Source organism: Gambusia affinis, linkage group LG02, assembly GCF_019740435.1.
Source record: "Gambusia affinis linkage group LG02, SWU_Gaff_1.0, whole genome shotgun sequence".
Lineage (NCBI taxonomy): Eukaryota > Metazoa > Chordata > Actinopteri > Cyprinodontiformes > Poeciliidae > Gambusia > Gambusia affinis.
The window spans coordinates 15,492,963-15,516,298 of NC_057869.1; the positions used below are offsets into that span (position 1 = coordinate 15,492,963).

General features: G+C 40.2%; 1 protein-coding gene across 1 annotated transcript in view; it reads right to left on the bottom strand.

Moving 5' to 3' along the window:
* aldh1a2 (aldehyde dehydrogenase 1 family, member A2) overlaps window positions 1-23,069 on the bottom strand; it is a 31,200-nt gene extending 8,131 nt beyond the window's left edge. Inside the window, exons 1-7 of the mRNA XM_044138667.1 lie at window positions 22,809-23,069; window positions 12,703-12,807; window positions 11,830-11,970; window positions 11,357-11,486; window positions 9,394-9,455; window positions 8,585-8,713; window positions 6,444-6,557 (exon numbers count right to left, since the gene is read on the bottom strand). Of these exons, the coding sequence (XP_043994602.1) occupies window positions 6,444-6,557; window positions 8,585-8,713; window positions 9,394-9,455; window positions 11,357-11,486; window positions 11,830-11,970; window positions 12,703-12,807; window positions 22,809-22,925 (798 nt within the window). The 5' untranslated portion in view covers window positions 22,926-23,069. The remainder of the gene's footprint in view (window positions 1-6,443; window positions 6,558-8,584; window positions 8,714-9,393; window positions 9,456-11,356; window positions 11,487-11,829; window positions 11,971-12,702; window positions 12,808-22,808) is intronic.
* Between the last annotated feature and the right edge of the window lie 267 nt (window positions 23,070-23,336).

Genomic DNA, 23,336 nt, shown 5'->3' on the forward strand with positions numbered 1-23,336 from the left:
TCCTCCCAAAATCCACCTGTAGCTGTTCAGACTCTTAGGGATGCTTATGTCTTTCACTATTGCTGGTGACTCACTGTCTGGGCATCAGACGTTTCTGACAGCAGCGGCTCACTCACTAATCGACTCCAGATAATGCAGAATAAATAACAGGGAAACCAGTGAAAATAAACTGGAGACATATAATCAGGACAGGATTTATGTTTCTGTTTGAGTTGTTTTATATTTACTCAGACACAGCATGAACAGGACTACTGATATAAAAATGCAGGTTAATGTGTGCTAAAAATCTGGAAGGAATATTTCACTCATATTGATGATTTCATTTTGATTAGTTTAGATAATTTGTGAAAATAACACGACTCAACCAAAACTAAAGACAACTGAAGAACTGCTTTATAACCGAGCATTAGGTTGTTCTTGTTTTGTATTTTAGATAAAACAGATCAATAAAAAGTCTAAATAAAAATGACAGTAGTAAAAGATTATCCAGAACTTTATTAAAAATAACAGGAAAACGTAATGTATGTTTATAAATCTGCTTCACTGCCCTTTGAAGTTGATTAAGTGTCTCAGATATGCAGTGTGGGACAAAGTACTCAACTCCAGTGCTCGAGTAAAAGTATTGATACTCCTGGTCAAAGGTTGATCAGTCGCAAGTAAAAGTTGTTTGATCAAAAGTTTATTCAAGTTAAAGTACTGAAGTACCTATTTTTGAAAATACTTAAAGTATTCAAAAGTAAAAAAAGCAATTTTCCAACATCAGTACTGTTTTCTGAGTGCTTTTACAGACCAGAGTAACTTATTCAAACCACCTGTTTTCATAAGGTAATTCCAATCACACGTATGAGTGTCGACTGTGCAACCTATGGCAGGTTAACCACTGATTAAACTTGTAGAGCTTAATGATTAAAGATGGCTACTCAAAAATCAATGATGGTGTAGATGATAGCTACTGTCTGCTGTTAGAACAAAAGAACAACCTGCTTTCAAAGAGAAACTAGAGAGATAATTACTAAACTTACACAATTTATACACTACATGCAGCTAAACTCTCTATACTCATCTGTTGTTCCGCCACAAACAACCCATCAGTTGTCATCTCGCTCTTTTTGAGTCACTTTGTTTCTATTATCTCCTTTGTACATTTTTTAAACTTTTCAAGCAGCTTGAAGAATAATAAAAGCTATCAAGTTAGCTTTTATCATGGCACAAAATGTATTCATCTGCGTGTGAATGTGTGTGAGAAGCACTTTGGACCTTTTACCGTTTAGACGAAACAAGGGCTAGCTCAGCAGCAATTGCTTTGAAAAGAAACAAAGGGAAAATTACTCTTTCAAAACATAAAAGAGTTATTGAATAAAGCTTTATTTACTCTGTCATTGGGACAAAAAAACCTTTATCAAATGTGTTTCGGCGACACATTAGAATCTAAGGTGTCAAACGCGAGGCCCTAGGGCCAAATCCGGCCCGCTGTAGCTTTTTATGTGGCCCTCTAGACTCTAAAGGGACACATAAATAAAACAGTCAAAATAACAGTATGCTTAATTATTATTTTATCAATCAATTCAAGGCAGTTTTTATCCATTTACTGCGTCAATTAGTCCCTCCAGTTTCTTGTGAATTATTGTGGAAATTCAAGCAAAATCAAAAATTGCTTAACTTTTTTACGCTAATACAGAATTGTGAGTTTATTGCAGATTTTTGCAAAAATGGTAAAAAATATTGGATCTCAGTGACGGCTAAGCATTTCTTACTTCTACTAAACAGCCTTACTCAATGCTGAGTTATTATCCGTAATGATACAAGTCATAAAAAGTCACATTTTATTTCATAGAAATATGAAATGTTTCTAAATTAGTACCACAAACACTTTTGTATTGCAAAAAAAAAAAATAATAATAAAAAAAAAAATAAAAAACAATCACAAAATCCTGGAGGGATTGAAAAGATGTTCAATATTATTTAATATTTAACAGTTTAACGGGTTTTATCAATACGTTCTGGCAGAATCGGCCCAAAAGGAAAATGAGTTTGACGCCCCTGACTTGGCTGCTAACAGCATTGCGGAGTCATTGCCCCAAAACTGTTGCAAAATCAACTCAAGTGTCTCAGCAATGATCCAATCATTGGGTTTCCTACATTCAATCTACACTCTGCACAAGTTGCGTCTGCACTGATTAAGATTCATTGACCTTTGCATGCCAAGTCATTGAAGTGGCTCCAACTGATGCACGACCTACTTTCTGATCATTTGGTGAATCCGACGTTAATTCAGAGACTCAGAACGGCAACGCTAAACTTTCAACTTTGTGGTGTCACGATAAAATTAGGATATCGGTCCTAATGCAGTAGAAACCTTCATCCCGTTATGAAAACAAACAAAACAGGCACGCATCAAAACCAACTAATACTTCAAGGTCACAACAGGACTTTGTGTTCCAGAACATTTTATTCCAAAGTGACACATGTTTTCAATGTGCCAACATACATGGCAAGATAGAAATAATGTTCATAATGGGAGCAGATGTCTTTGGGCTCCATTGAAGGAGTCATCAGACGAGTTATTAGATTATCCAAAGAAACCAAAGCAGCAAAAAATGGATGTGTCTCAATTTTATTAGGTAATGAATAGCAAAGAACTCTGTTTTTATGAAATTAGATCCCGGGTCAGTTTGCCACACGTATCCCCATTTTAGACTTACACATTGCTTTTTTTTTGTCATTTCCTGCTTCTATTTTTCAGAAATTATAGGGGACAAGTTGTAATGAAAAATCCTCAAATCTCACTTATAACTTCAAAATATTGACTGGAAACAGCAAAGGCCATTGTATGGTTCTGTATCGCATGATAGAAACTTAAAAATTATGTAATCACATGGACCAAAATATAAAGTTAAGTGGAAATTTTGGTATTTTAAGTACGAAAATGATAATAATTCATAAGTAACAAAAAATAACAAAATCAGACTATTCTTTTCTTTTTTTTTTCCCAATATAAGTTTCTTTCAATAAGAACAAAACTTTAACAAACACTACATGTGTGCGTAATTGAGTAAATGTAACTAGTTACAGCCAAACTCAGCTGCTCGCCCAGCCAGAGCGAAAAACGCTCTGCTGAAAACGCTGCAAGCCGCGCCGCACCGCTCTGTGAAAATGAGGCACAGGCGACTTCCTGCTGGCACGAATTATTGATCAGAAACCTATAATCACATTTCCTTACGAAGGAAGGAAAAGAAACAGACAAGCTGCTTTAAGACGTGAGGAGATTGAGCTTTTTTTCTGTTTTTGTTGCTGTTCAATGTTAGACTGGCATCTTCACTTCCTGTTTTTAAAAGCATATTTTTCTATGGGGTTTGGCCCAATATGAGTTGGTAAGTTTATTTTATTGTCTTTGTTTGACTTTAAGTGTATTTTAAAACGTGAACGTTTTTTGTTTTTTTTAATGGTTTAAGTCTTGACTTTTATTCCTTGATTTGCACTTTTGTTTTTAAATGTGCTTTGTAAATAAATTTGATTTTGATTTGTTGATGAACAGTTGAAACCTTCTTTGTTTCTCGTCCACAAATGGGAAGTTAACTTATAGAATCTAACAAAATAAAATGCAAGTTAAGAATTAATAGAAATTGAAGTTCTGGTGACATTTGGTCTCATTCTCTTTTCATTATAAAGTGAAAAGTCCATGAACATGGTTAACTCCCAAATGGAACAGCTCTTAAACATTTTCAATCAAAAATAACTCTTATGGTCATATTTGTGTAAAGAAATCTGTGAATTTTGATCCCTCAAACTTGGTTTTCTACTTGCTTTTAGTTTAGGAGCTACAAGAAAATCTTGACAAGCAGCAATAATTCAAATTCAGAAATACGTTTTTGATCGCAAAGGGAGATTAAATGGCGTTTTTACTCACTAACAAAGTCTTCAAAGAGTTAACGCAAACAAATTGACCTTCAGCGTGGACGCTGTTTGAGTCAGTAACTTAAATAAAACTGTAACCGCAGTGAGGTTTTCAACAGTTATCTGCCTCTGGTCGGCTGAATTTCGGTATCACTGTCTATGTGGCTCCAGACAGTGAAGTATTATGTCTGAGTCTGCGGGAGCTTATCAGATGCTGCTTACAGCAACAACATAAATGAGTCGCAGGAAGCTTTGTTCACTTTCCAGAGAGACTTGTTAAAAAACATCTTGTTATATATTCTGCTTTTGCTTTGCTGCGAATGGTTGGAAGAGAGGAGGTAAATGACAGATGTTTATAAATGATCTGCAGAGAGGTTGTTTGGTGTCTCTTTGCCGTCTGCTGCAGGAATGCGTTCAGACCACAACACTCAACACCTAAAATGGTATGTGTCCTTTTGCTTTGTTTTAGCCGCTTCCCGCATCTGCCAGGCAAGCTGAGCTTTACGCGCTTTAGATCCAGCTAGATAAAGAAAAAAAGATGTTAACATGAAAGAGACCGGAGCTCAGAAACATGCTTGTATTCTTATGAAAATGCAATAACAGATATTTACATACTGTACACAGAAAGACATATAGGTCACTTTTCACTCACTAAATCAGACGCAGCGTTTCCTGTTATGGATGCAAAGTTATTTATATTTATGAAATGCCAGAGCAGTGAGCACCAGAGTTTTTAAATATCTTTTTTATTATCTTCTTTGTGTTCAGAAGTTGACTTGGAGTAATTCACAACATTGACACCTATGGATGAATTTTATTGTAAACCACCTCAACACTTCCTTGTGTGACATGAGAGAATCTAAAGGAAACTGCAAAGCCATCAGAAACACATTTTGTCTGTGTCAAATTCAAAGCCAAATAATTAAATACATGCATACACAAAAATGAAAATCCCCAATTATAATAGGGTTCAGAAAAGATGCGAGTGCTCTGTCCCAGAGATCTGTTGGTTTAAATGTGCGTATCGATCAAATAACAAAAGCAAAGAAAGTTTTGAAGATGTTGGCTGAAGTTTTTTTTCCAGAGAGAGTCATTGAGAAATAAGAAGTGAAATGGGCTGAAAGAACAACCCCACTACCTCAAAAACAATAGAAGAATCCTGATTGAGGTTTGCAAATGTACTCATTGACAAAGAAATGCATCTCTGGAGAGTTTTCTGGAGAAGCAAAAATTTAAGGAAAGACAATAATTGTCGTTATTACATTTGAAGAAGACAGAAAGGAAGCTCCCAGTCCCAGGAATACTGCTCCAAATGTAAAGCAGGGAGTGGCAGCATCATGTTGTGTTAATTTACTATCAGAGCTACCGGTGCACTTCGCAAAATGTATGCAATTAGGGAAATAAATATTCAGAAGTACTGAAGCAAAACCTTCAGTACTTGTACAAACGGTCTTCCAAATGGCCCAGAATCTCGTCGCCAAATAAAAAGTCAATATTGTAATCAGAGTTTCCCTCAGAGTGTCAAAAGCCTGGCGGGCCACCAGGCTTTACTTGAGCCTCCGCCAGACTGAGCATCATTTGTTTATGTACAAGTTTTTTTTCTCTACACCAGTAACGGTATTATAGGGTCTTTTAGGTGAAATGGTTGGAATTGCATGGTCATTATGTGATCACATGGAGAGGTGTCTGTTTTACTGACCATCTTTACTGGTCTACCCACCAACAATCACAGCAAATACAGCGGCACTTAAATTAGGATGAAACTATTGAAGTGCAAAAAATGTGTATTTATTTATGTTTGTCTTTTTTATTTTATTTTAAAGTTGATGTTCATGTATTGTTAATAATGTCTTACAATAGCACATATTTACCAAGTCATATTCTCAAATTTCCTGTCAACTTTAAACATTTATAACTCAAAAACACAGAAGGTTGCTGGATGACGTCCTCCCCCCACCACCACCACTGGGTAAAGCAAGTTGTCCGGGGGAAACATCACAAAGCCTCTGTCTTAGTCCCACAGAACCTGACTCAGCAACAGCAGCGGTGGTAGAAGGAAACCCAAAAAGTTTGACATTCAAGAGAAAAACTCTACCAATTAAGAAGGAAATGTGTGTGAATTTCTGACTACCAGGAAAGTTTTAAAAAGAAAAAACGTTCAAAAAGCTCTCTCTCTTTCTCAGTCTGATTATTCTTGTATTTAGAAACAAAAAGGAAATACTACCTTTCTTCCTAACTATCCAAAAATGGAAAAAGTTTAGTCTGATAGCAGAAAAAACAACGTTGGGTGACTTTTTATACAGCGTATGTAAATATATCTGGTTTTAACTATACGTGCATGTGAGGTAGATAAAATCAAAGCCTTGTCACTGGGATTAATGACAGGCCATGCAACTTATGTAAGCCCCCATTTGTTTGTTATTAAGACTATGCACACAACAGCCCCTAATTACCCAGCCTGCTCCTTATGCTCTGCACATGTTGGTCACTGTGTCACTTGTTCTTCGTGACAAAAACAAGCAGCAGCTGCAGATCTGACAAACACGTACCTCGGTTGATCCCGTGAAAGCCACTTTGTCTATGCCCATGTGCGAAGCAATCGCAGCTCCTGCTGTTGGACCGTATCCTGGCAAAATATTGATGACTCCCGGTGGAAACCCGGCCTGTCAAAACAATATGAGAGGAAACAAGCTTTAGCGGAGATGACAGCAGAGCCAAGCAAAACTGCAGGCGGTGTGGGGGGAATCCGGACCCGGCCCAACCTGCCTGTAACTAGAAAACAGGGGGAGCATCGCGGAGAAGAGGGCCACAGACAGATAGTCTCCAGAAAGAGGCGCAGCCTTGGAGGAAACACTTGAAACGAGAGCGGATGTGGACACTTGCATTTGCCCATAACTGAGTGGGACCGGATCGTAATGCGAGCCTGCATTGTTCCTGCGGTGTTTAACTTACACACGTGTTTATTTCTATTCTGTCCAGACGGCTCAGAAGATTGAATCCGAAAAGCAGGAAAATGTCTGCACAGCTGCACTCTGCAGCGCACTGGAGCCCGTTTACCACACACTACTGGTTCAAAATGAAAAACACATTTGTTAGTGTTCGTAATCACTCTTTCTGTTGACTCAACTCTCTTAGCAGAACTGAATTACAATGAGATAACACTTTAGATCTTTTATTTGGTATGTCAGCGCTTTCGTGTGAACTGTCAGCATTTATATTGTGCCAGACTTCTGGTTAAATCTGTGAAATAACAAGCAGGTTTCCAAGTTAATTTCCTTTAAAGCCAAGTAATCACCTCTCTTTGCAATTAAAGCGAGGTGATTATTTAGACCTCCATATTTTTATTTTGCTTCCAAACTTTCTAATCTTCTGTTAAAATACTATAAATATGTAGTTCTCCAGACCTTTTGGAAGCTTTGAATGTTTTTTCTTTGGACATTGTTTCTTTGTTTACCTTGTTTTCTGTCCCATTTCTGTCCCAGTTTGCTGCACATTCAGTAGATTATCAACTAAAGGAGGATAATCATTGCAGTATTTGTTCAGTTCATCTACTGCTTAAAGTTTTAAGTCTAATCTACACTTTCAGACTAACTTTTAAACTATGTAGAGAATATTGTTATTGTCAGAATGACCGACAGGAAGAAAAAAGACAAACCAGCTAAAATCTGCTGAAACGTTTTGACAGCCTTAAGAGAGCGTCGAAAGCTTTAAGTAAACTTGAATCAAACGACTACAAGAACGTTATGGGAGGTAAATACGAAATGAATTTGGAATGGATCAACACCTTTTCACAGTATTTATATGAGAAAACAACCATTTCTTCTGTTCATTTGAGCATATTTGAGTTATCGTTCAAAAACTCCAATACAGAACAACTTTAACAGAGTTTTTGAGTCTCCACAATCTGCAAGCCTAAATTAGAAATTTACAGAGGCATTTCACTGCCTCCTATCCTGTGCTTAACGTTTAAAATGTATAAAACTAGTGACTCTAAGCAGATCTGTTTCAAGAGCTAAGGATGGAGAATTTATCCTCGTAGTATTCTTTACAGGCTTCAATAACTGTTCCTTGATCACGTTTTTCTTCCTTCCACTAAACTTTGTATTAAAATCCTTGAATTCCCAGACAACTCTGGACCAGTACAGCACACTTAAATACACCAGTATCTTCACAGACATGTAAAAATAACAAATTTGTGCAGTCAGTGCAATTAGGAGTACAACAGCTAATGTCAAAACAGACGGTAAAGAAACAGGAACTGACAAAAACAATAGGTCATCATCATAAGAATACCCAATATATTATTTTTTTTCAATAATGGGATAGCCATAGCAGTGAGAATACAGCAGTGAAACAAGCTTAAACCAAATCTGCTGGAGTTCCGCTTCGTCGCTAGGTAACAGGGCTGGGCTGGCTGGGGTTGCTAGGTTACGGGGCACTGCCCGTAGAATGTGACTTAAACAGAAACTTTTAGAAAACTGCTTGTTGTCCTGACACCCAAAAAAAACATTAATGTATTTTATATATTGCCCCCCGCTCCCTCAAAAAAAAAAAAAAAAAAAAACTCGGCTGGGTGTTTGTTTGTTTTGTTGTTGTTGGGTTTTTTAAAGCACAGCCGAGACCAAAAATGGACAAACAAAAATAAGCAAGGCGTGAGTTTTACAGGTAATGGATCCCCTGTAAGATTTACCTCCTTGGCGAGAGCTGCTATGCAGAGGCAGGTGAGCGGCGTCTGCTCGGCCGGTTTCAGGACGACGGTGTTTCCACAGGCGACCGCCGGGGCCAGCTTCCACGCCGTCATCATCAGAGGGAAGTTCCACTGCACGCGCACACACACGCACACACACACGCACACGCACACACACACACACAAGTGGGAAAAATCATGCAACTGACACACTGGGTGGTCACAAGTCAAGCTCAATAACTCATCGCTCTTAAGTCACTTACTCTCATTTTCATTCTGTCTAAACATAGTCAAGTGAGAAAATGTTCTAGGCACTGGTACAGTGTTTTCTCTTCCCACAGCATTCTGAGAAAGTCGGGAAATTGCAACACATGTGCAACGGAGCCGTATCGCAGTACGACACGCAGGCCTGTGTTATTTCTGCCTTACAGAGGAGCCCTTGGGGCTCGGGGGCAGAACCACAGGCTTTCTGCTCTCTTGCACAATAAGCAGTGTCTCTGTCTCCTTCATCTTTTCCTCCTTTCTCATCACTCTCTCTCCCAACACGTGAAATCCTTTCCCTTCTCACTTCTCATTTATCATTACTCAACCTCACTGGCACAGTCATCGTGAGGGGAGCAGGGGTCTCACTGAGTGGGCTTAGCCCAAATAAACAATGACTGTCAGGGAATTACTGGAAAATCAGAACGTAATCCAATAAACCATCCAGTTTCTCTTTCATACTGAGCCAGCTCTGTCTTATCTGCCTTTTTTTTTTTTTTTTCCTTTTTGTTGTTGTTGTGTATGTCACTTGAAGAAAGGCTTATACTCACGGGGATAATTTGTCCACAAACTCCTATGGGTTCGTATCTGGTGAATGTCAGATACTCTCCATCTGTGAAGGAAAACACGTGCAGACATTTTCAGGGAAATCTGCATTTCTGATTCCAAACGCTGAAAAGTAACTCAAACTCATGTTAAACATTCACCACCCGACACCGCCGCCGTTGTCGACTCAACATGCTAATTTGTAAATGAATCCACGTTGAGCATTCCTGCTTCCTTTACCCTGGTGAGAGATTACATTTCGAGCCCTCTGTGTGTGTGTGTGTGTGTGTGTTTTAGGTCATAGAGATGGGTGTTATGCTGGAAAGGTTCGCTCATTCCTCTTGCATTAGTTGAGTTAAAGGAGGTTGTTACGGAGGGTGTGCCATGCTTGTTCACGCTCCACAAAAACAATTCATGTTGAGAAATGTGTGTATGAATTTATTACCACAGCGGTCAGCTGATTATTGCCTAATGTTGCATTTGGACGGAGTGATCAGAGGACGATGACAAGCCAAATGCTCTCCTTTCTTTTTTTGTGGGAAACAGTAGAAGCTTGTAAACAGCGGAGAAACTTCCCATATGCTCATCGTTTCATTTTTATCCTGGACCGTTTAAAGCTGCTTGCTGAGATTTTCAGCAGAAACTCGAGTGTCTGCGAGGCTCATGTGAAACTATGACGCCGACAATCGACTTGGATTTCAATTTGGAACGAGCGATGTAAACGATACCAAACTGTGTAGCCAAAGGTGCTCTACATAATGACACTCCCTATTCATGTCACGCTGCCTGTGATACAAATTTAATACCGTGAGCCCGGCTTAACAAGCCAGACGAACAGAGGGGGCTGTTGATGGTGGGTGTACCGCACCGTATCCTGACAGGTGAACAAACACGGCTCCTTACATCATGCAGGCTACAGGAATATCCCCGCTTATTTAAGGTGAAAGCCCACAAGAGGGAGCGGACCTCGGAGCGCAGCCCTGGGAAAACGCGCAGCGCGGCCGGTCTGGCAGCGCTGCATAACAGGAGCTTTGAGAGGAACAAAGCGGTGGTATCAACAGGTTTCTCATGTCCTCGCTCTCATTCTTTTCTCTCCTTCCTGTTGAAATCGACAGCCGACCTCTTCAAACAGCAAATTTAACTGTGTCAGGGGGACGAAACCGGTGGCTGCAACCTTAGAACGGTGAATGGATAACAAGGGTTTGGATTATGCACCAATTTGTTGTCTTTCTTCACCAAGCATGAGAACGCCAGTTATTGCACAATCTAAGTAAAAGCTGCAATTTTATAGTAAACAGCTAGTGAGAGTTAAAAACGTCAGAGGTTAAGTGGCAATTCAATGTTTCATTTTGTATAAATTTGATAAACGATCTGCTTTAACTTCACATGTAAACTCAGTCGCATCCATTCATCCATGGATGTCATCCGGATATTTTAAGTCATTAATGTGAATTAGCAGTTTAAAGTTTGTTACAAACAATAACACAAAAAATATTTCCTATTAATTATGAAAGAAATTTTGACTAACACCAGATTTCTGTGCTTTTGTGTTTTCTTTTATGCTTGCTTACCGATGAAACTCGCACATTAGATTAATATTGTATGTAGTTTCTCAAGGTCATGAAATTATTTTTTTTAAATAAAACACATAAGGGAACTTTACAGAAGAGCATTAGGGCCACTGAAAAAACAACAACAAAAAAAACTACTTCTTTCTCAAAAGATTAAAATCTGAAAAAAATGTAAAAAAAATTTCCAGCGAACCCAATTCTCCTCTGCAGAACTTTGAAAAACACACAAAAATTTGAATTAAGCAGTTACTGTTTGCCTTTTCATAATTAATAACCAGAAATAAGCTTCAGTTTTAATCACACTCCCAATAAAACCACCATGTTCATCTGGAAAACCCTATTTTTCACCAGACTGATTTCATTAAGACTGCTGCAGTGACTCAGAGGAAGCTCTCACCCATCGGGATGGAGGTCCCATGGATCTTGTCTGCGTATCCAGCGAAGTATCTAAGAGTCTTTATCGTTGCCTGGAGATCCACAAACAGGGTGGGCAGGAAAGGCTTCCCACTGTTCAGCGACTCAATAGTCTGAGGGGAGAAGAAGTGGGGGACATTTTGGGAAAAATGTGCTATAACCTTGTGATCTTCACATAATTCTGAACCAGTTCATCCTTTACACTCACCCGCGGGCGAAAAGTGACACCAAGATAACATTAAACTACAAATACAGCCCCTCAGTTCTCTTTTGAGGCAAGGCAAATATTTGTATTTGCAAAAGGAGGCCGAGGCAGATTTGCAGGAGGAAATAAAACGCACCGGATAAGTTAGGGGACAAAAACGGGAAGAAACAAGCTGATGGATTAAATAAACTCTTGCACCAGATCACGGATTAGTTTATACAGACTAAAAAGTTTAATTTTCATTCACTTACTGCTAAATAGACGCTGTCTCGCTCCACCAAGTCGGCCAGTTTGGCCAGCAGACGTCCGCGCTCAGACGCATCCATCTTCCTCCAAACCGAGCCCAAGGAGAAGGCGAGGCGAGCAGCCTGCACCGCTTTATCAACATCCGCCTGCAAAACACAGTAATTACATCAAATAGATATTAAACGTTCGACTCCATCGTCATTTTCATCTGCTGCCAGACAAAAGTTTGATCTTTGGGTAAAAATCTCACTGGAACATTTAAAGAGATAAGGACATAATCTCTGTTTAGACTGACATGAAAAATATCAAAGTATATCTACTCATCCTGTTAATAATTCAGGTATTTATGCTACTTTTATGTTAGGAACTAAAGCTCTGGCTGTGGATTTATACATTTATATCCCTTGTGAGATTCTCCTCAGACCAAACAAGATTAGCAAATATTTCTATTTCCAGAATGACAAAGATCAGTTTAGAGATTATTTCCCTCAAATTCATAAGTTTACACACAAAGTGACCTTTTTAGTCACAAGGCAGTGTGTATGTAAATATCTCAAAACCATGAATCCTAGTAAAAAAGATTCGTGGTCTTCATGGTTGGAGATCCTCATCGTCGCTGCTCCAACATTTAGCTCTGATCAAATGAACTGATTGTAAATATTTCCTATTTACTTAAACATACCAGGGATATCATTTATAGACCAACTTTATTTCAAAATACTATAAATATTGTGCTGATACCAATGTCCAATCATTTTAAACTGTTTAATTTCCAGCATTATGGAGGTTTTACTGACAGTAAGTCTAATTCTATGCGTAGATTTGTAAGTTTGAGAGATAAGTCAGGCTGTTTCCTCCAGACCTCATTCTGGACTCACCTTATCCGCCTCCTGGACCTCACAGATCTGCTCTCCGGTCGCCGGGTTGTACACGGCGAAGGCCTTCCCACTAACGGAGTCATGCCACTCGTTATTGATGAAAATCTGCAGGGAAAATGCATTTTTCACTCTTCAGCCACACTTGAAGCTGAGCCAGTTCAACTTTCTGACATAACGCAGCAGCGAGTGGAAAGAATGATTGCTGCTGCTGCTGATGTTGCATATTTGTGCTGCTGCTTTAAGTAAACTGGTTGCTGCAGCAGAGCCTGTGAAAGAGTAACGGCTCTCAGGCTGCAGGCCCAGCATGTCCAGCCTCTCATGTAAGCGATATGGGAGAATCTCTGGAAATCTGGACAGAGATTCCTGTGTGTCCAGCATTGCTCTCTGGGGAGTGCTCCACCACGCAGACAAAGGGGTTGGGTGAGTGTGAGACCGTATGTGTGTGTATGTGTGTGTAGGTAGGGCTGGAGGGTGAGTTTGGGGGGGGGATAAATCCCTATCAGACACAAGACCCCCAAGCACAGAAACACACGTTTCACAACATCGCCGCTCATTTACGAGATCATAAAACACGTGCTGCGCTTGGTTTCTGTGAAGCGCTAAAGCAAGTCTTCCGTTAAACGACCAGCCGGGACTCCAAACACGGCATCTTTAACGTCTATAAAGACCACAAGAAAAATAAATGTTTACACAACGGGGCAAAGTGGGAATTGTGTCTGCAAAGAGGAGTTTTGGGGCTCCAAACGTGAGGTGTGTCTATTGAACGAGACATGTTTGGATTCATTAGGAGGAACGCTCACGGTCTGTTTTTAATGGCCGTCAGTCCTTCTGATAGATAGAGTGCAAGGAGAACATCTGCTGGCACAAATCCCTCTGTGTATACATGTGCTCTTACCATCCTTCTCCTCCGACGCTCTGAGAGCAAACCAGAGAGGCCGGGTTCAAGTAGCCCAGCGGCCGGAGCCCTCCGAAACTCCCCAACATGTTTACCCCAATAAACGCCGCCCGTCAAGGACTTTTTAATTGGCGGCAAACCTCCTTTTCTGTTTACGCTCAGGCTGCTTTGACATCCAGCTCACTGACTGATGGTGCAGACTCAGTTATGGATGAACTTCAGAGGAGATACAGCTCTGGAAAATATTAAGAGACCCCTTAAAATGACCAGTTTCTCTGATTTTACTCCATATAGGTTTATGTTCGAGTAAAATGGACATTGGTCTTTTATTCTATGACAACATGTCTCTGAAATTACAAGCAAAAATTTAGCTTTTAGTTGCACAAAATGAGAAATGGTCAAAAGATGCAGCGCTTTCAGACCTCAAGAAAACACGTTCTGAATCATTTAGAAACAACAAAACTAATGTTTTAACTCAGGAAGAGTTCAGAGATCAATGTTTGGTGGAGAAACCAGGAGGTTTTCAACGGGGTTCAGTGAACTGGTCTTTCTCTTACATTTTTCCAGAGCTGTATTTAAGATGTACCATCCTCAAGACGACGAAACGCACACATACACTGCAAAAACACAAAACCTCACCAAGTATTTCTGGTCTAACATCTAGTGAAAATATCTTTGTACACTTGGAATAAGGCAAAACTAAGTAAGAAGTAACTTTTCACCAGATATAGGAGCTCGTTTTAAGTCAATAATATTGATAAAAAGAAGGAATAGTTCAACTGACAGATTATTTAACTTGTAACAAAACATTTTTCCATGTTAAAAGTTAATTATTGACCTAAAACAAGCTCCTGGTTCTCACTGAGAAACTCCTTCTAGGTTAGTTTTCTCTTATTTCAAGTCTACTGAGATAGAAACTGAACGAAAATGAAGATTTTATGTTTTGCAGTGAAGTTTCTTCTCTTTATTTTCTAGCACCTTTTCTTCTACGCCACCTTTAATCTGCTGCTCATTAAGAGCACTTCATAAAATTGTCAGTAACTATAAGGCAAAGAGGGCCCTATGCAAAAAAACAAAAAGTCCTGCAGAGCGCTGAATTAGTTTTTAAATTTATAGGGGCCACTGAAGTGGGGCGCCCTAAATCAGAGGAGCCCCCCTGACAGCCTCAACAGCCTGGGCAAGAATGCGGACCATGGGTAGCTTTATCCGTGGCGTAACCCCTCTGGTTGGATGCCACTAAAGGAGAAGGGATAAAGCACAAAAAAACGCTGTGGAGCAGGCCCCACCTAAATCACGGCGAGAAAAGGACGACTGTCAGATGCCGCTTGGCTCGGCCGCCTCGCTGGGCTCAGACTGGTGCGAGACTTTTGTCCCCGTTCCATTGAGAAGCTTGATTAAGATGACAGGCCCGGGTTGTAAATCAACTCTCAAGGTTTCTTAAAATTACTTTTTAGGATCGTTTCGGACAAGAGGGCAAAGAACGCAAGAGTAATAATAATAATTTTAAAAAAACAGAGCAAGGGTGCACATTTTCAAATGACTAATGGTGTTTTCTTTTCTCCTTTCCCTGCAGGGTCTTTGCTATCGCTTCACATAATGGGTCTGTGTTTATGAATGTTTGAGCTGCCATCCAGAAAGTGCAATAAAACGTCTCCTTTTATTACTAGAAAATACATTTGTTTGTTGTTTCTCAACAACCCTTTGACTTGTTAACTTTTGCAACGTTGCGATGTAAAGAGGCTTTCCAAAACTAATCACACTCTCAGTAGGAGAACTGCTCCACACTTTCAAATGTGTCAACAACAACGCAGTTTATTAGCATTCATCAGATAGTCTGACATGAAAGTTGAACATAATTATGTACTGGCAGGAAACGGTTATTTAAAGTCTCCACAAATAAAATCTGAGACCATTGAGTGCAATTGTATTCCCCCCCACTAAATCAGTGAAAATTTGAGTCTACCACAATTAGAGACTGAGATTCTTGTCCGTTTTTTCTTTGTAAAATGGAACAAAGTTCAATTAAAAGCAGCTGTAAGTTTACAGTCGTCCGGCTGGATGATGAAGTTTTTCCAGGACTGCCCTGGATTGAGACATCTTCCTTCCCATCACTTTCCTTTTCCCTGCCAATAAAAAGCTTTCACCGCAGCATGACACTTCTGTCGCCATGTTTTACCATGAAGGTTGATTTGTGAGTTACTTTTCCGACCCTTTGCACGTTTCTACCACCTGACAGCAGCGGCGCAAGCTAGAGATAACCTGCAAGAGTCATTAAGGTTCTTCTTCAGATCACTTTCCATAAAGACCAAATTTGTCCAATAAATTATTAATAAATCTCGCATCAATAGTTTTCCCGATGGAGCTGTGGATCCGTGCAGCTCCTCTCGAGTCACCATTACAGTATTGGCAGAACAGCTACATTTACAGTAGCAGTGCAAACATTTCAGTGGGTAATGATTTGATTCTGATTTTTACAGTTTGATTCTGAGACTATTTTTAATTCAGAAACTAATTTTTATTTTTTTTTACTAAAACGGTTTAGAGTTTCTGCTTAAATTAACGAGAGGAAAAGACCGTAAATATTTAAAATGTTTATTTAAAACTGCTCGATAAGGGGCAATCAAATTCCAAAAGTTTAAACATGAAAATGTAAAATGGGTTTGTTCATACAGTTCTTCAGTTACCAGTATTAGGTTAGCTTTAGCTGCATGGCCTTTTTAAAATATAAACATACAAATGGTGGCTGAGTGGATGAGTAATGTGACATGCAGATCTTTGAGCCTTTTGAAATGATTCAAAATTAAAAATGCAATTGTTAATAGAATCAATTTTCTAGTTTACATTACAATTAAATTGCACAAGTGGACTCTATTTAACTAGAACGAAGGAAACTGGTTAAATTACTAGAGTATGTACTTTCAAAAATACTTAAGTATTGAAAGTTTTTTTTAGTGTAGTCAAGAATAATTTTTACTAAATTAGACAGATAACAGATCATCAGTAATAAGGACACCTTACAGTTTCACGCATTATTAATTTACATCGCTTTCTATAAAGCAACACAAGAGGGACAAAAATGATTCTTCTTCTTCTCTGAGCTGGTTTAAAGCTCCATATTGCCACCTACAGTACAGCGGTGTAATTTTACTGCGTCGTTAGAACAAAATTACACAAACACAGCCAAGTAAGAAAAGTCAATAGAGAAATGTAGCGGAGTGAAAGTTTTAACTTTTCGCAAAACATGCCACTCAACTAAAGCTCAAACCCTCAAGAACTGTAAACAATAAATTTACTTCATTACTGCCCACCTCTGCACGAAGGCGTTGATACTTTTGCAAGGCAGTGTGTGATGGATGCCTGAGCAAAGCATACAGGCCAAGAATGTCTGCACAGGTCACAGGGCAGCTGCAAATATTTAGCAGCGCTCGTGCTTTTCACTGAAAGCTGTCAGTCCCATCATCTTAACCTAAAGACAGGACATGTTTTAAAATTATTACACACTTTCAACCAGCAACAAATTGCTTCATTCGTCATTTCAGACAATGGCTTTACCTTAAAGGAACGTTTTTCGTGACCATTAATTTTTTGTAAGTGCCCTGTTGTAGGAAGTAGGAGAAGCCAAAATACTTTCCGCTGCCAACAAAACATCTGTTTGGCTCTCTGCTTCCTCTCACGGCTCAGATGCTGGCAGGCCAGAGGAATGTTTGAAGCCCCTCGTCTTTTCTCTCTGAAGCGGGGAGGGTGGTGGCCGGATTAAGGGCGTGTGTGTGTGTTTATGCGCGACACCACGAGCTCCCACAGCCCAGACGTGTCCTACGGGCTCCGAAAACGGCTCGTCTGAGCAGGAAGTTTCATATCCTCCCCTATCGCAGGACCTCTGCTTCCTCTCTGCGTCTGGACGGGTTTCAGGAGTCTTTATAATTACTACTGATACAAGTGAGGAGAGCATGTGAAAGGGGAGAGCAGCCGGTGGGTTTTCTTTTTTCCTTTTCTTTTCCTGCTCCTGCTTCTCTTCACATGTTTGACGCCATGGAGCCGTCATGTTTTTCCCAGAGACAATGCCACCCCGCACTCCTGCGTTTCTGAGGGGGGCGACCCCACCGCCGCTCACTGGCAAGCGTCTCTTTCTTGTCGCCGTGTGTGTGTGTGTGTGTGTGCGCGTGTGTCACGACTCCAAAATGGATTCAAGCAGCGCTTTTAAAATCAACTCTCCTTATTAAGTTTGATTTATTTCATAAGCGTCGTTTTTTTTAGGCGCCTAATAATAATTCTGAATGTTTTGGAGGGAAAGTTCAATGTGCTTTCAATTGAGCAAATGTGTTGCTAAATTAATATATGAATATCTAAAAGTAATAATAAAAGCTATGAAAAAAAACAATAATTTTTTAAGACAAACCATCTCTTTGGTTGGTAAAGATAACTAAAATTATTGTTAATTCCTAAATATAACAAAAGAAACAATTACATTGTCTTACAGACGTTTTTCTTTTTTTACTTTCTTTCCCTTTATGATGTAAATTTAAAATATCTGCCTGGATATTTTTGCTTATTTTAATTGTACGCAGTTCTTTAAATGTCCTGTGAGTAAATATATATTTGCCCATTTATCCATAACAACTGGAACTTTAAATATCTAGCAAGTCATTTTAGCAATTTACCGTCTGTTATATGAGTGTTTCATCAGATTAATTTCACTCCCTGCTTCGGTCGGGGTGAAATTAATCTCTACGTTTGGTCTGTAAGGATTAAAATTCAGAAGTTTACATACAAAGTTACTTTTTGTACGATTTGGTCCAGAGGAAACTCAATAATTTGCTGGCATTTTGGTCCAGTCAGGTCTGTATGTCACTTTGAAACATGAACTTCTTTTGTCCTTAAGATACTCCATAATTCATTTGGCCGTATGCTTTGGGTCATTGTCAATATTTGCTCCAATCTCTTTCTTCCTCACTGATCTCTTCAGTATCTCAACGTAACTTTCTTTCTACAGGATGTCACATATTTTGTGAAGCACAAGATGATGCTGCCATTCCTGCTCTTCAGAGTTGTGATGATGTTCTCAGGCTTGAAATCTCTAAATGTGACGATGAGAACATGTTTGATCCATCAGATCATTAGGTCACGTTTTGTTGATTTATCCCAGGATTCATTTGCGATCTGTAATCTGGGTTTGACCTTCTTCCTGGACTGATGACCTCTTCCTCGACCTTTCGCTGTGGATCATAAGCGTCTCCTGGCTTCATCCAGCATCTTTACACTGAAGTATCTTCATCACACAGAATCCGTCCTCTTCCCGCTGCACCTCCTCATGCTGTTTATGCTTCACTATAATTATTTGAACAGATGAACTTGGCTTCTTCAGTTTCTTCTGGAAACTGCAGCCAGTGACGAATCAGCTTTTTCGAAATCCACAAATCTCTTGTTGATTTTTTGGATAATTTCTTTTGATTTTCTTTTTTTTCCCCATCGTGTAACAGAAGGAATCAGTGTGGCTAAAATCCGTCCTCACACGTTTCTCCAATTAAGTCAAATGTTGTTAATTAATCTTTTTAATTAACATTTTTCACAGCAGGTTTAAAACGCATGTTAAACTTCTGAAATTAAAGAACGTAATAAAAACTTTGTGATATTTTGCAAAAAGAAACGACTTTGGTGCTCAAAACTTGCCCTAAAGTTTAGCTTAACTTTAGCACAAGTTTCCCTACAAGTTTAAGCTAAAGGAAAAGTTTATTTTATTTGAAATACAAATGATTGATATCTGCTTTCAGATGGATTTTACACATTGTTTGTAAAAGCTGTTTACGTCTGCGAATGCACCTGAAATTTCTCTGCTTGGCTGATATCTGAATGACAGTGAAAGTGTCACATATTAGAAAACCGGGCTGTTAAAAAATGTTTTTAAAGCTCAGTAAGGAAAAATCTGAATCCTCCTATGAAGGGTTAATGAGGGAGAGAAAAACGGCCGATTCGTTTCCATGCATCAGCAATGACAACTGACCTCCTCGCTCTAATTACAGAGGCTTTGACGCGTTTCCTGTGTACTTTACAGTTCTTCAAAAGTCAAGTCATGGGAGTGTTAAAAGAAAGATTTTTGCATAGTTTCACTCTTGGGATCAGTAGACAAAGAGGAAGTCATTTATAAAGAAACGTCCTGCTCTTTCACAGACAAATAAACACAGAGGAGGTTTTTTTTTTTTTTTTTCCTGTGCGCACACTAAAGGAAAAGTTTAGTGCCACAGATTTATGAAGCCAAGTGTTTTCTATAAAGGCACCGCGAGGATTTACACGTCGAACAAAGAAGGAAGAGGAAGTTAGAGGGGTAACCTCGCTGTCACTCGTCTCCCTTCAGCTGTGATTAAGAGACGAGGGGACGCGATGCTGACGTCTGAACCCGGACCGTAATTTACAGTTGCTGCACAAGTGGACATTTCACACCGACGGACACATTGATGGCGCTGCACACTTAGCCTGTCACGGCCAAAGAGATGTGCGCCGCGGAGCCTGGCGGCCATGTGATGTTGTGCAAGCGGAGGGAAGGGAGAAGGGAGAGAGAGGAGGCTCTCGCTGTGCTCGTCGTGATAAATCATCGTATCCCCCAACTTTGGGCTGCGTTTGATCTCGATCGCGGTAAGATGGAGGTTTTGAAGTGGAAAAACTCCAGGACTGCAGGTCAGGCTGTGGCGAGGCGGGGGCCGCTAACCCACACAGTGAGGCAGGGTCATAATTTACACCCCGGTGGACAGCAGCAGAGCATCGGGGAGCCCCCGAGCCTCCATCTGTACTATCTCAATCAGTGACAGATTGATGGAGCCTCCTCTTCATGCAGACCAAAGAGGACGTCTCTGCATTGGCTGCTTTACAAACACACCAGCCCTCAGCAGGCGGACTCGGAGCAGGTTCCTATGGTGAAAAGTGCCCTTATGCCACCATGAGCAAAGCAACAAAGAAAATTTATCACTTTTGATTGGATTAGGAGATCTGTAACTCACACACTGAACAAGGCTAATGAGCTCTAGCAGCTTTTAAGTTCTCCAGATTTGTGGCAGAAGGTCATTATCCAATTACAGCCTCAATAAAACGAATGAGGATATCTAAAAGAAAGAAAAAAAAAAAAAAAAGCTGTTCTGAAACTGTTTTTTGAAGTTTTCAGATTTTACCACATACTGGGTTTATTTATCACAGGCTGAAAAACAAACAAACAAAAAAAGCAGGAAAGGCCCCAGCTTTTATTCCCCCTTTCTGTTAAATTCGTCCCAGCGAGTGTCTGGTTTAACAACTCATTATCACGAACCTGTGAGAAAAATCACAAAGACCAGAGGTTTCACCTGCTGAAGGGCGAATAACCTCAACAAACTCACTTTTCCTCCCTTCTGCTACAAGAGGAAAAGCACAAAACATCAGTAAACAGTAATCATCACTCTCTTATTCTTCCTATTTAAACTATTTCTGCCAAGTAAAGGTGAGAGTAAGGGACTAATTAAGGTGAAATGGAAGTAACATTACTTATGCATGTTGGATTATCCCAGATTTTCACACAAAAGGAGACGTCCAAAGCAATTACACAATGTGACATTGAAAGGTGAGCAGTTCATGACTCGGTGAAGGGGCAGGGGGGGCAATAACCTTTTTTATCACAAGCTTCTCTCTTCTACAGGAGATCTATCAGCCATATCTCAATTTACAGGCACGTCTGAATGCAACGTCAAGTTAAGGAAAATTGAACGTTCAGATCTCCAAACGGTCAGTTTCGAGGAGATCTTTCCAGCGCAGGGTGGAGTTCAGGAACCGGGTGTGAGGAGAGCCCACATCAGGGGTGCCCATAAATCAGAGCCCTTCTGCCCCCTGGTCCGCCGGGCCAACAGGGACTGGATGATCCAAATTCCTGGGGGTTAATTCACCAAGTCGCTCCCTAAATTTCCTCCAGTGCTCCGTCGTTTCCACCTCTTCAGCGCCGTGAGAGGGAAAGGAAAGCACGCGGCTCAACCTGCAACGTGCACCGTCCTCCTCTACATGCAGCCGCGTGGCCTTTGCTCTCGAAACACTGGAGACGTGTTAACACAAAGCAGTTCCTCCCACATCATCGTCAGTCTGTCCCTCCATAGACGCCCTTTTGTCTTGCAATCATAAAAACACTTGTTCTGCAGGAGGCGCGCTCAAGAGGACAGAAACTGAAGCAGGCTGCTCACAATCTGCCCAGACCTCCAACTACACATTCCTCCAAAACGCCTCGCTTTGGAGTACCTCGCTTTTCTACAAAGTGCCACAATTTATATCAGAAACCACGTCTTACTAGATCCACTTCTCGTTTTCTCAATTTGCTTCTGCGTCTCCCAAAAAAAAAAATAAATAAAGTAAAAAAATAAAGAAGTATTTTCAGCGAAGCAGCCCAGCTGCAACAAGACACACATTTCACCTCCAAACTATTCACCCTCTGAATAAACTCCAGGTCGGTAAAGACTAAATCTCTCACCGAAGTCGTAACAATGAGCTACTACTTGGATTTGAACTTTAGGTGTTTTGCCATTATAAACTCGACTAAAAGCAAATACTGTAAGTCGTTGGCATGTGCTTGAATTTATCCCAATTCCACTGAGGCCTAATTTCACTGTGAGCTATTATAATGTAAATTGAGGGACTAGGGAAAAAAAATCATAAAAGCTTCATGATGAGAATTAAATGAGGAACAGAGAGGCTTTTTGTTCCAATTTTTGCTGTTTTCTATAAAATTTTAATAGCCCCATAAAATTGCAGTTTATAAATCGGTTTCCCGCAGCGAAGTGAAATAATGTAATAACGTCTGCAGTCCAGGTGAAATAAAAAACTGAAACAACATGACAGGAAGAGCATGACTGGTTGTAAATTTTTAGCAGCGTCTAAAACTCAGCGCACGCCTTTTAATATTGCCTCATCAAATACTTTAAATTTCATTTGGCCTCTTTAGGCTAATCGGTTCCGAGGCTTTATCATAGCAGTGCAAGTAAAATGTGTTTTTCTTAAATGTATAATTTATTGAGAGCGTGTGCGAGCGAAATTAGAAATATTAAGTGCGCCTCCGTCGTAGGGAGGATGTCTCCTCTTAATTTAGATAACAATTAATAAATAATAAAGCTGTGACGTTCTGTCCGTGAAACTCCGCGCAAACTCTGGAGAAAGTGCAGATCTCGGAGCTGAGAGCGCAGCCGAAAGTGTCCGCGGCAGGACGGGGACAGACCTTGGTGTACTTGATCTCCGGGTTGGGCACCGGGTTGGGCATCAGCTGGAGGGATGCCATGAGAGCAGCCGGGTCGCTCTTCACCTCTCCGGGGATCTCGATCTTACTCGAAGTCATCACGGCTGGTCGCTCCGCTCGTCTTCCTGCTTCCCTGCTCACTGCGCCTTCCTCCGGTTTTTCCTCCTTCCAGCTGGTTTCTGATTAGAGCTCCGGGTTCCTTCCTGGGTTTATAGCCAGGTGTCGGCTGCGGTTCGTTTTCATTGGGCGAGGAGAGAAGGGGGGAAAAGGGCCGTCCTTTTGAAAATTAAATCCGAGCATTTACATAAATGACCTCAAGCCATGCGCGCTGAGGAGGAGGAACACACGCACCCCACCCACCTCACACTCACTTTCACCAGTCGCTTTCACTCCGCAACAGTTGGAGCCTTTACATACTTATTCATAGTTTTACATACACAAATATCATACAGAGCCTATATATATATCACATATATACTGATTATATATATATATATATATATATATATA